Source organism: Chaetodon auriga, chromosome 9 (assembly GCF_051107435.1).
Source record: "Chaetodon auriga isolate fChaAug3 chromosome 9, fChaAug3.hap1, whole genome shotgun sequence".
NCBI lineage: Eukaryota > Metazoa > Chordata > Actinopteri > Chaetodontiformes > Chaetodontidae > Chaetodon > Chaetodon auriga.
Window position 1 is genome coordinate 20,868,653 of NC_135082.1, and position 13,482 is coordinate 20,882,134.

The window sequence follows — 13,482 nt, forward strand, 5'->3', positions numbered from 1 at the left end:
ATATTAATGAGCAAGCCTTTGAAATTAGAACAGACTGAACCATTTGGGGGACAAAATAAAAGCATCTCTGATTTCAGCTTGTGCACCTGTCGTGTCTCGCTCCACAGTGCATGCTTACGTTAAAGGGGAAACTCAGGACAGGTGTCATAAAGGCTTCGATCACTCTGTGTGCCAAACTGAACTGAAATGTAGGCTTGATCAAAATCTTACAATGTCCTGAGATGGCAGCTTTTGTCTTAACATGGAAAATGGATTCTGGCCCTCAGCCACCAGTCACAGAAACAGGATATTAGCAGAGACTTTCCAGGTTAAGAAGCCTGCGGGCTCTTTTGAATGCATGCACTCAGTAAACAATTTATCCTATGTCACAGCCCCTGGAGAATAGCGCCCCTTCCCTCAGAGTTTACCATTCAGTTAGCGCTATACTTGGGTAACAGGTGCAATCGACCATGCTACGCTGCAGTAATTCCCATGACACTCTGCAGTCTGCCGTTTTATCACAGGTCACCACTCCATACACGGCATATCAAATGCTCAAATACCCAGAGAGAAATACCATGACATAAATACGCTCTAACCCACACGTTTTCACACATACACCTACCAGCACACACACAGGCTTTTCCCCTCTCACGCATACGTACACACACAGGGAAGGCAAGCAACACTTGACATTAATGAGAAATACCAGGAGCAACTCAGCCTGTAAAGGCTTACAAAAATAAGCCCGGTGCAGATTCTGTTCCTGTGATGTAAAATGGATTATGTTTTGAATCTGAATGTTTTAACTCAAGCACAAAAGAATAAGTGGACTGCAGTGACTTTATTGTAGCAGAGGTACTGGCTGTTTATGACCATTACAGACAGAAATAAGATTTACTCATTACTGTACAGTGACAGTGTTAACATTGTCTGGTTCTAGACGGCTGGATCGCCATTCATTCAGATCAGGTGTTGTGCCCGCTGACAGCTGTTTCCCTCAGTGGGCAGAATTAAGAATGAGGCATCATCTTCCTTCATAGCCTCCTAGCTATTTAGCTAGCAAGCAAAATAGCGACGAAAGTTTGCCAACAAGCATGGATGAGATCGACGTAGCTGTACAAGCTGCTGTTAGTCAAGTTTAGAGGAATTAAAATGATTTACATGCTGTCTTAATTTTGTATATATGATATAAAGCTGCGACAACATTAAACAACATTCACTCAATCATTTTTTCATTAATCAGTCACTTATTTACTAGACTTTATGTAACCATGTTAAGTAAATGAGAACAAGCACAATCAAGTCAATGTGAAGACTTAGTAATTACAGTTTAGCTACATTCTGTGCAGTGAATGATTTCAGAGGAGAGAATCATTTTCTCTGCCTGTAAGAAAACATCGGGCTCAGGTTGCTGAAGCAGGATCTCACTATACAATGTATGTACAAAGCACTCATTATATAAGATATAATATAATGTAGTGTTTCGTACATATACTCTATGACCACTTCTTTGGGGGTGTAAGCTCAGTTCTGCTACCTTTCATCTCTTGCTTACGTTCAGGTCGTTTATCTTTATTACAGCGACTTTCTCTACTACAGCTACACTCAACACTGTGTCTCCGCTTGTGTTCAACATGTATGACATGAAAAAGGCACAACAAACTGTGAATGGCTAGCTGAATGGCAGAAAACAACAATATTGAGGACCTGTCACCTGAGATCAGGCCATCACTGTGCTGCTCTGTTTGATGCATATTTATAAAGTTGTTTGAATTGATATCTACGTATGTTGTATTGGTTTGAAAAGGCCAGATTCAAGGGGGTTACAGCCTCCTAGGACTTTCTCTTTTCTTTGCTTCGCTCACATTGCATGTCTCTATTTTCCTCTGTCAGTCACCCTCGTTCTCTTTCTTTCAGTGTTTCTCTCTCATTAAAGGCCATCCACATCCAACACAATAATCCATACAAACACTTATTTCTATTCATGAGTTTGTCTTTTGCTCACCGTAGTTCCACCCATGCAAATGTCAACACTGCGATTGGTCTCCCATGAGGCAGTTTTACACACCACACCTGTGAACAAAAGACATCCATATTTACCAGGTTCTGCTTTTGTCAGAGCTCCCGACTGCCATCCAAGGACACGTTATTATAGGCATTCACACTTTTGTCACCTTGAATAAAATTACCTTTATTTAAACGCTCTGGATGTTGCCCCAGTTTTGATTTTTTAGAGGTCCAAGCAGCGACGCTACTGGAACGCAACCGTATCACTTACAGGACCCCAGGCTGCGACCATTCAGTCACATTTTGTGATCATTTTTGGAGACAGTGCTATTCAGTTTTATAATTGTGAGCGTAAGTGCTGCACAGCATGTTTGTTACTCTACCCGTGAGGCCCAGTCTGCCCCCCTCTTCCCCAGGGAGAGCAAGAGGGAGTGAGACGGCGCCTGGACGAGGACACGAGAGGTGACCTGTGACCAGATTATCATAGTTTATAAAATGCAGCTGCATGAGAATAAAGACATTTCTTAGATGAGACATACTGTACATAACAAGGACCTACTGATGAGTATTCAACCCGCGGACGCTTTCATATGAGTCAGTCTGTTTTGTCTGTAGAGAATCCAATCTGCTTTGTAGTTCATACACTTAACTGATAAACTAGAAAATTGTAACACTGCGTTCAGAAAGTTTATGTATCACGTCTACACTTCTGTTCATACTCGCACTCGCCCACTCACACACCCCCTCTCGCTTGTCCACATGAGCGCTCCGTCCCTCCCTCCCACAACGGAGTACAGTACATTAAACATTGATAATTAATACTCCGTATGCTTTTTTCATAATCGAGAGCTGTAACCAAATCACACATCCTACTGTGTCACTATACAGCAGCACTTACCTTATGGGTCTGTCTGACCCTGATGTTACTTGTTACATATGATAATAAGCAGAGAAGAAAGGCAGAAAAACCTCTTTTCCCAACACAAATACAAAGCATTTATCAGTAATACAGTTAAGATGGAGAATATATGAATGTGTTGCTTTGGTTCTGATGCTCCTGACATTTTCATCAGTGCTGCGAATGGAAAGATTTGGTCTGGGGCCCTGGTCTGAGAATTATTCATCTTCCTCTCTTTCTTCTTCATCTTCTTGTGCCTGAAACTATCTGGGGACCAGAAACCGTCGCTGTCACAACAAACTTTATTTTTTGGCCCATAACTTTTGAGCCGTAAAAGTCTCAGAAACAAAATTCCAGTTTTCCTTGATTCAGTGGGTCCAGACAAATCTTTCAATATAAGTCACGCTCATTTGAGCATAGAAAGATTTTCCGCCATTTTCAGTTTTGTTCAAATCAGTTTTTTCGCTACTCCACACAGAAAGTTTGAGTCTATCTGGTAAGAGCCCCCCCCACCCCCCCCTTCCCTCCCTCTGTTTTTAACATCAAACCTTCAGGTTTCTTTCACAGTTAACCACTGCCTTTACCTCACAAACACAAACAGAACATACAACGTCATATTTCCCAAACACTTTGAGCTTTTGCAACCAAATGTGGTGGACCTGTGTAGATATCATGTCTGAGTGACCGTGACAAATTTGGTGCCATTTGGCCAGTAGGTGGCGATGTAGAAGCATCATAACTGTAAATAGCTGTAATGCTACTGTTTGGTCGTTTTGTTCCCTCAGAACGTGAGAAGACATGAAAGCACATGCGCCTCAGAAGATTTTCAAGCCCTTTTCTGATGGCTGTACTTTTATTTTTAGATTTTTTCATAAGTGGTCAAATTACTGAATGCCATAGCAACAAAACAGGATCCAGTGAAATGACTAGCCGCCATCAGCGTGAAGGTTTTACAGGATTTTCTGCTTTTGTGTTTAACCGTAGTAACAGTAGAGCACTTATATCTTATATTAGCCAGTCTACTGCTGTTCCAGCTTTGTGCCATCGTCCCCTGGAGATGTAAGCTGAGGCTCTTGCTTGTGGCTCATCTTCCACCTGCCTGGTCTGTTTTTACCCAGCTAGTTACAGTTTTCACCTCTAAAGCGTAAAAGACAGTTGTGAATGTATACAGATCCCTATATTTAATGATAATCATCATGAAATGAATATTCAGTGATGCGTTTAATTTGATATTGACTTTGTCTCGAGGTACAGTGCATTTATGTTTATATCAGTTCTCTCTGGCTGCAAAGGAGGTTATGGTTTCCCCTCTGTTGACTGTTTAAGATACAAAATGAAGGTGAGACGGCATACTTTGCACAGTGAGTGCTGTGAAAAGTACAATGCAGCCACAAAGTATGTTATCTGGTATTCAGTGTGGTTGTTAAGCACAAAAAATGATGCAAAACAATTATAAAGGTGTTTGTTGGATGGTCAAACTGCATCTGAAACTCCTTCCTCCCACGTCTTGCCAACACTTGAGTTGGGGGAGCTGAGTTTGAACTTCTCTCAAGGTCTCTCTCTCTTCCCTCGCTCATTATACAACTATTTCAGTCGCTTTCCATGTAAATAACTGTGTGCAACACTGTGAATGTTTTCCAGGAGAGCAGACAGTTAGAACTGGTGTGGCAGTGCTCCCATATTAAAACCATTATTGCAACTCTAATTTTGTGTGTTTGGCGAAGTTGTATCTCCACCATTACTCAATTAGCTGACAGCATTTTGTGTTGTTGTGCTCTGTTGGATGTTCCAAAACCTGCCACTGCTTCTAAGGCGTTCCCCCATTTGATGGAGTGCTGACTGTTCATTTCACACCAGTTTCTGCTAACTGGTGAGGGAATACGAGACCTAATGGTTGTGTCCCTGTTAGCAGAGAAAATGAAAAACCTGACCAGGAGTGCTGCTGCTACCACAGGCTGTGTCGTGGCCCTAACCACAGCTCGTTTCTGACATGTCTTGCTAGGCTTGACTGCCTTCCATCAGAAACACAGGGGACATCTCTTGGGTGCTTCTCTCTCACCAGAGGGATTGTTTCACCGCTCAGTGCTTCCAAAGAGGAGGAGGAAGAAGCACACTTAAAGCAGCCTCTTCCTCTGTCATCTGAGTTTTTCCATCCTTTGGCCATGAGGAGAGCAAGAGCGGGTGCTCTGTGTTGGGTTTGGCCTGTGTGCCACCTTCTGGCTGCAGCCAAGACCAAGGCACATCTCACCAGTCGAGTTTGTCATTAGTACTGAAGAATACACTGAGAGTCTGCAGTTTGCCAGTGTTTCAAATGAAATTATTTTATTCCAGCCGACAGAATGTTTTCTAGCCTCTTACAAGTAGCACTCTAAAGTAGTTTTGTCAATTATAATTGAATGAAAGTGGACTATTTTTCCAGAGCGAAACCTTCATGTGTTCTCTTACCACACTTACAAATGTACTGTCGGTTAGTTCCAGGCTTTGCACACAGTGACAAAGTGAAATTTTGAATTCTACTCACCAGTTTATTGTCTATCCTTCAAATATAATAGGATTAATGAAATCATTTTAAATCTGTTCAAAGTTGAGTCAAATATTGGTTTATGTTTCTTCTACTAGCTTAACAAGCTCCTACCATCATTGACATTTTATTTTTTCAGCAATGCAGTAGAACAGAGACACCCTGATGCCGTAAAAATCACACTAAAAGTAAAAAAATAATACGGTAAATAGAATGAATTGTACTTATGTACTTTGATCTGCCATAGAGCTGGAGCACCAACGAATACCTCATGCATACACATAGGAACAACAACAATGCCTCCTCCAGATGTGGAGGACACTGCAGTAGATTGCAAGTACTTACACAATGGCAGAGTCACAGCCCTGCTCTGTTCCTCCATTCCCCGTTGACCAATGAAACTGAAGTGATCTGGGAATAAATGTATTATTAATACCGACACCTAATAAACACACGCACACACACACATATGTACATACATTTTTCAAAAGCGAAAGTGTCCAATATAAAAGCCTGTATACACACCCACAACATAAACGCAGGCCCCTTGAAGGGAAACAGCAATATCAATACACCGTCATCTACCTTGGAGCTGATGCAGTCTTAACCCTGAACACATCAATAGAAGACAAGATGCAGCGTGTGGTCGTGACAGCGCGGTACATGCAGTTCTGCAGCAAGCTTGTTGTTCTAGAAGGTTATAGCATTGAGTGATGGAGGGAATCTATTCGGATGAAATGCTGAGTTCACTGTGCTCTGCTGTAGTCTAACGAGATAGCCTCCAAAGTAACGTGATGAGGAAGAACAGAGAAGGGAGGAAGTCTGCCAGTCAGCAAAATCCATTAAAGAGGTTACGTCTGCATCTTATGAATGCGTGTGTGTGACTCTAAATGAATGTCGACAGGCCTGGACAGCCTCTGCAATGGTCTGTGTTGTCATTTGCTACAGGTGAGCAGATTAAAGACCGATCAACATCAGTTAGCTGCCAGAAAGCAGAATATCTATAAAAAAGGAAAACAGATTTTTCCTTCTGCTCATATTGCTTTATGTTCATTACAGATATGAGCATGATTTGCAGAGTTTTTCCAGATCTTTGAATTAGCTGGAAATAATAAGGAAGAAAGTCGTATGTATGTAGATGATTTATGTTTATTTGCTTTAGTCGACCTCATTGCAGTCATGTAGACGTCCAGGCATCAGCCGTGAAAAACCTTGCAAAGCTTTATGTCCAATATATTTTTGTCTTAAATGCTCATGTGTTATGATTTGTCTGTCTGATCTGAGTCTCCTGCATTTTCTCCTCCATCTCTCCCATAAACCATGTTAAGATTAACCAGATTTGACAGAAATGCTTTTGAACAAATCATTTATGTGCGCTGTTTGTTGCTTTATTGTGTCTGGCAGACAACACCAGCACAAACCTGCAATATAATTTACCTTTTGCTTGGTAAACATATTGAATAGTATGTCCTATATCTCAGATGTCGCTCAAAATTAGAACCAGATTTCCTATAAATCCTGTTGCTTTGTGTCACACACAGGATATTGCTTCTTTGGGTGAAGTTCTTTCCTTTGCTGTAGGGAAGGCAATAAATATATAATGTAATATAATGTTTTTTCATCTGTCTTTGAGTCAGCCTCCCATCTGCTGTTTCCAAAAACTCTGTAAGCTTTAATGCAATGTACACTGACAGAACAACATCCGTTTTTTCCAATTTTATGCCATGAAGCAGTTTCTCTTCACACCATAGACCTGTAAATTTAGACTGATGCAATGTTGAATGCTGTTCAGTGGCATCAAGTTACAGTACACATTATTCAGAAATGAATAAATGAAAAATAAAACAGTACATGTCAGAGGGTGGTTTATTATATATATATATATTATTAAGTATTCTCTTCCAATACAACAAGTTCAGTCTAAAACAGCATTTTCTGTGTTTACACTACTTTTAAGGTAGTCGGTGCTTTGTGAAATCTGTTGTGCAGAGCATTAATTATCAGTGTGTGCAGGCTGATGTTATGGAGCAAAGACCCACCGCACAGCGAAACATGTCTGATTCTCCTCTCCTTGCATTAATATCCCACCCCTCTATAAATTGTATAGCATCATTAAACCAAAGAGTCCCACACACTGTAAAGAGTTTCTGATCCTACGCACCTGTCAAGACAATTTCCTCTCTTGAGAGTTTTGCTGTGGTAATATCAAAGGTGCACACACACTAAAACTGAAAATATATTTGGAGAATGAGATTGAAAGAGTTTATGATGTGGTCATTTCAGGATAGCATCAAATAAGTTTAAAAATTGTGTAAATATATGTGTAAATAATACAAAACAAGTCTGAAACATGTACTTGCTGTAGATACAGAGCTCTGTTTCCCCAGCTGACGTCATTGTTTCGCTCCTCTCCTCCTTCCCTCTTTCTTTCTTTCGCTCTTCTCCACATGTCCACATGTCTCCTTCAGTTGAACAGATTGCCTCTGTATTCCAAGCTGCTTCCAAACAAAAGGCATGGGACCATTTCTCCAAAGCTCAGCGGAAGAACCTGGACATGTGGCGCAAACAAGCGGAGGTTAGTATTTCAATATTCCTGGAAGATTACTTCATGTTTTATCCCAGTGTGTAAGTACATATACGTAGCAGTATGCAGTCAATACTCTTTGTACATCTGAATGTTTTAATGTTTCACAGTTAACATATAAACTAAACTCATGGCTTTTAGGAAAATACATCAGCAAGGGTTCTAAAATTGAACCCTGAGGAACTCCAAAGGGAGGAAGTTCATTCTGCTGGAAGCTCTGTTCCTTATTGCAACCAGGAAATTTATGCAATCGGTTAAATTACATAGTTTTCAATATTAAATGCTGCAGCAAAAATAAAAAAAATCTATAATTTAATCTACTAAAATCAGCTTTTATATCAGGTAAATAAATTGGTATTGGAGTATTATTAATTTGAAATAAGAACAAATTAAAAAAAATGTTAACAATTATATAGTTTTTAACAAATCAATATCCAGAAATGAAGCAAAATCCCAAACTGAAATTCTTAGCTGAGATGTTAAGTGTCTGTTGCTGTGTGTCACTGTAATTTTAGTAACCCATTTACACCCAGCGTGAACATGCAGTCTGTGGCTGAATATCTCAGATGGGTAGAGAGCTGTGCATGTTAATGAAAGGTGTAAATGAAATACATAAATTCAAAATGCCATCACATCGCAGGCAGAATCAAGAATGTTTATTAATAACGTGCATGATCAGGAGCCATTATCCAGAGACAGATCGCAGGTTAACACCAGGTGTAAATGGGTTCTTAAAGTCGTGAGTTTGTGGATGAGGTTTTGGTCTCTTCCAGCTTCATTTAGCAGGTAACTTATAGGTTGTTTTGATGCCGCTCCGCTGCTCTAAACTGTCTCATCAGTCTCTGTCTGCTGTCATATATGGACAGACAAGAAAATAACTACATTTTTGCATGTTTTGTTATGGCAGGAAATTGAGGTTATCCATCTCTTATTTTTTTCAGAAACTGACAGAGCTTTGCTTTTTCGTTATTATTTACTGTCAGGAAAATGCCACATTGATTATGGTGAAGATTTGTGTTGAATGGAGTTTATGTTGTGTTCATAAAGAGTGCAGATCTGATTGGAGGAGAAGCTGAGAGTCTCTTAATGCCTGAGTGAGAGATTTTCCACACACAAACTCACACAAATGCTGTGCATAATGTGGCATATCCACTCACAGAAAGAAACACACATCATTGCAAATCAAGCTTTGTCACAGCATGTTGCTGAAACATTGTCTCTGTTGAATGTCAATGAGGCCCCATCCTTTGTGAATATTCATGTACAGTATCAAAAGAGAATAGCGTTCATTCTGCTCCATCCCCTGCAGAACTATGAAAATGCTAATAACTTTCCAGAAATAGATCTATGACATTAACAAGCATTCAGAACCGCTGCTCGGAGCTGTCCACATCAGAGTGTTGACACATTAATCACACTTTACACTTTAAACCACGAATATTGATTTGCTGTTAGGTGGAGCACCAAGCCTGTACACATTGTTGTTAACTCCCCGGTGTAGTGACGGGAGCCTTTGCATCAGAGGTTGCAGTGCACAAGGTGAGTGTTTGTTCAGATCTCAAAGTTTGTTAGTGCTGCTGCTGGAAAGCCTCTCGTGTTTAACATAAGTGTAAATCAGCTCCTGAATTATTCTCGACACCTCAGTCAGGCTGGGTCTTGTTTTCATCACTGTATCTGTAATAAGACAAACTGCCTCGCCATCTGTACACCAGGCAGACTACAGCAGAAGTACGGGTCTGATGCAACATCATGGGTGATTTATACTTAATGTTTTTTTAGTGGTCTAAATGAAGCAAATCTTTATCCAACGAGTCATTCTTTCACTTTTTGCTTTTCTTCTCTTTCTCTTTTTCTGTGAAACGTTTTCATCCTTTTATGCGTGCTGTTTTCTTTGAATCTTAAAGTCCCAGAGATGGCTGTTTCTGCTCTCCATATCAAACATCTATGCTTTGCTACATTAAGGGAGAGATGCAAATTAGTTCTGTAAACAAGGTCCATTTAAGGTTTTTAAGGCACTTTTGCAGTGCTCAATGACACTTTCCAAAGATGAAGAAAAATTGCAAAGAAGAGTATGAATTATAACTGTTGCCTTAGCTCATTCCATAAAACTTGGTTCTACATTAACTGTTCCCACAGGATGAGTTATAATAACGCTGGTTTACTTTGAATCTACAGCATCATCATCATGTCAGAATATTAATTTGTCCCAAATTGACATGACATTGACTTTCCCACATTGCCTCAACTGTACTTGGTGTTCGGTGCTAATTAGCAAATGCTAGCATGCTAATATGCTAAATTAAGACAGTGAGAATTGTAAATATCATATCTGCTGGCCTTGTGAACTTGATTTGTGGCTCAGGAGGTAGAGCGGTCGTCCGCTCATCAGAAGGTCGGTGGTTTGATCCCGCCATGTCGAAGTATCCTTGGGCAAGATACTGAAGCCCAAATTGCTCCCGATGCAATCAGTGTGTGTGAGTGTGTGTGAATGCTCGTAATGAGCAGGTGGCTTAGCCGCCGTGCACGTGTGTGTGAATGAGGTTTGAAAGGCTCAGTCGTTCACAAGCGAGGATGGAGCGAGGTTCACCAATGCTTTATTGTATACAGGATATTACTACATGGGCTCAGGAACACTAAACATTTATTTACATTTTACACAGCGTCCCAACTTTTTTCGACTAAGAGCTGTATTTTTCCAACAGCAGTGTTTTGGGAAGTCACAGACAAACAGTGTCGTCCTGCTGATAGAATTACAGCAGCAGACAGAAATATTTTCTAACCAAATATTTGCACCGTTTGTTTTGAATGTTAGACAAACTTTTTAGGGTATGCATCAATTTTAAAGTGGATGATATTATTTTGAACACAACATTTGTAAGTCTGGTGAAAGGCCTGATGTACTGAAAACCATGGAGAATTCACTGAGTATCATAGTGGCGTGCAGGCTTGTGCTGCAGAGGAAATCACCTGCACAGGCAGAATGTCACGTCCCCTCTTGCTCTCACTATGGTGGAAACTGTTATGTCTCTTAAGGGACACCGGTTTTTCCTCCCCTTTGACATGTCACAGGAAATTGAAGTGGACAAATTGAAAAGTAGATGGCCGAGGAAAACAAATGTAGAAATGTAACCACTATTGCAGTTATTGCATGCTGTGCGTTTTGTGTTGTTATTCTGCCCTTGAGCAAGCCTGGTTGGAATTGTAATGTTTTTCCAGTCGCTGTGAGTCACATAGTATGATGAACAGACACTGGAAAGGTTGTTTTTTTTTTTTTTGCAAAGCTTTATTCACGGCTACTTTGAAACGTTCGAGGATGACATTTGAGGGGGTTCTCATTGTTAAAGGCAAGACGTTAGATTCATGAAGGATTACAGTGCTCTTTGATCTTTAGTTCTTTAACATGCTCACTAGCCTGTTTTAATCCCGCTGTCTTTTATCTGTTATATACTTTCACACTGCATTAACCAGAATAGAAAGGCCTCGCACCCTCCAATGTTGTAATAGAACAGATGTGTGCTCGTTGAGTGTGTGTGTGTGTGTGTGTGTGTGTGTGTGTGTGTGTGTGTGTGCTGACCAGGAAATTATACAAAGGTAGGAGGTCGACAGGGCAATATGATATCACTGCAGGTCAAACTGTGTCAGGCTAACAGTATCCAGAGTGAAGGTCAAAGTATTTTCACTTCATTTGAAATGATTTTATCGTGATCGAGACAAACACCGCAGGGCTTCATATTTTTTACTCCTTCGTAGCTCACATGAGAGATTGACCCTCCTCCTGCCTCTGACAAATGCACCATAAGCGTGTATGCCTGTAGGATGGTGTCATTCACTCCACCCCGTCCAGATGTTTATTTAAAGACTGCATTCCTACATGGCCCCTGTTAACCCACATTGTTGTGGTGTGATATTGCTTCATGAGCAGCAGAGAAGGTTTATCCACAGCTGCTACGCTTTTTGTGTTTTGCAGAAGATTAGAAACGTGCACAATGAGCAGCTGATGGGCATCAGAGGGGAGGAGGAGATGGAGATGTCTGATGATGACATGGAGGCTACCAACAGCAAAGACTCTGAGGACTCAGGTAAACATGTTCAGGTGCTGAATGAGGCAGGATGCAGTCATATAACATCCAACCAGCCAGCGCTGCACATGTCACGGCTGTTCTGGCTGAAAGGTGAGTAAAATCTCTACAACAAAAACGACTCCACTTTGTACTTTGATGCAGCGAGTGGCAGCAAAAAGAACTTTCTAAGTGTAATATTCTTTACACAAAATCAATTTTTAAATTCTAAAACCTCACAAATAGAAAGCTGAGCCGTGACCTGAGCTCCCACTGCGCTGCCCACCATTTCTCTACTTTTGAGAAGCTGTGGTAGCGCCTTCATTCACTTGGTTGCACATTTAATTGTGTGATGACAGTGATCCCCAACACCACACTGAAAACTCTGTCTATTGTAGTTTGCACACATTTAATGTGTGAAAGAAGAATATATTCTAAACAGTTAATATCAGTATGTTGTAACTCGATAATTAAGTGTTCAATCGAGAGATTTTTTCTGGTTGGATTACACCAGTAAAGGAATTTGGCTGCTGTCGGGTACTTTTAACATCAGCTGCATTATAGTTGGATAAATCTGACAACAACTGATGTGGTCGTAAATGATGTTATGGCCTTAGAGGGTGGAGGTAAGTGTTTGGCCCACACCATCATTTCATTCTCCTCTCTGGAGCACAGTATTGGTGTCTTGCAGTTTTTCACTGAGATCATGAAAGTTCTGGGAAACGCAGTAAATGACAAAGAACAGCAGTTGCAGACAAAGTACGCTCAATCAAATTGGTTGCACAAAAGTTGCATTACAGCCGTTTATCACAAAGCAAATCACTGAATCCTAAATCGCACACGCAAACAGAGAGAGAGAGAGGCGGAAAAGAAGCTGTAATCTGATATTAGAACCAGGCAACACAATAAGAGATAAATAAGCTGTGCAGACCAGGAAATGGAGCTAATCTCTGGAAATCTCTTCTCTGAAGGAAAGTCGCGCCCTCTCGGCTTCATATTGGGAGATGCTTTGTTATTATTACTGCAGTGAAATAATAACTGATGAATCTGATATGCCACCAAAAATAAAATTAAACGGGGAATAACGTTAGTAGAGCTGAAAGCGCGCAGATACATATGTTTGTTAGTGTTGATAATGCTGCTCACCGGGGAAATTCAGGGAAACTTCAGGGGGAATTGAACAGAATCTGGGCTAACTGTTGCGTTTCCTTGGGCAGCAAGTTAATAAGACTTGATAATCAATACTATCCTCACCGGTTCCCTTCCTCACTCAATACTGCTGAGAGAAAACAAACACACACTTGTACACAAGCTGGGTTCTCCATATCCATCGTTAGGTTTCCATAAATCAGTCATTTCATCTTGTTTCGGCACATGAGAAGGAAAAGAAACCCATTTCTTTCAAAGCATTTCTTATCTCACATGATGAGAG

At 40.6% G+C, this 13,482-nt stretch overlaps 1 protein-coding gene across 1 annotated transcript in view; it reads left to right on the forward strand.

Moving 5' to 3' along the window:
* Positions 1–13,482, forward strand: part of LOC143325904 (ecto-NOX disulfide-thiol exchanger 2-like) — a 154,221-nt gene that overhangs the window by 120,123 nt on the left and 20,616 nt on the right. The window contains exons 8-9 of the mRNA XM_076739279.1: positions 7,877–7,983; positions 11,960–12,071. Of these exons, the coding sequence (XP_076595394.1) occupies positions 7,877–7,983; positions 11,960–12,071 (219 nt within the window). The remainder of the gene's footprint in view (positions 1–7,876; positions 7,984–11,959; positions 12,072–13,482) is intronic.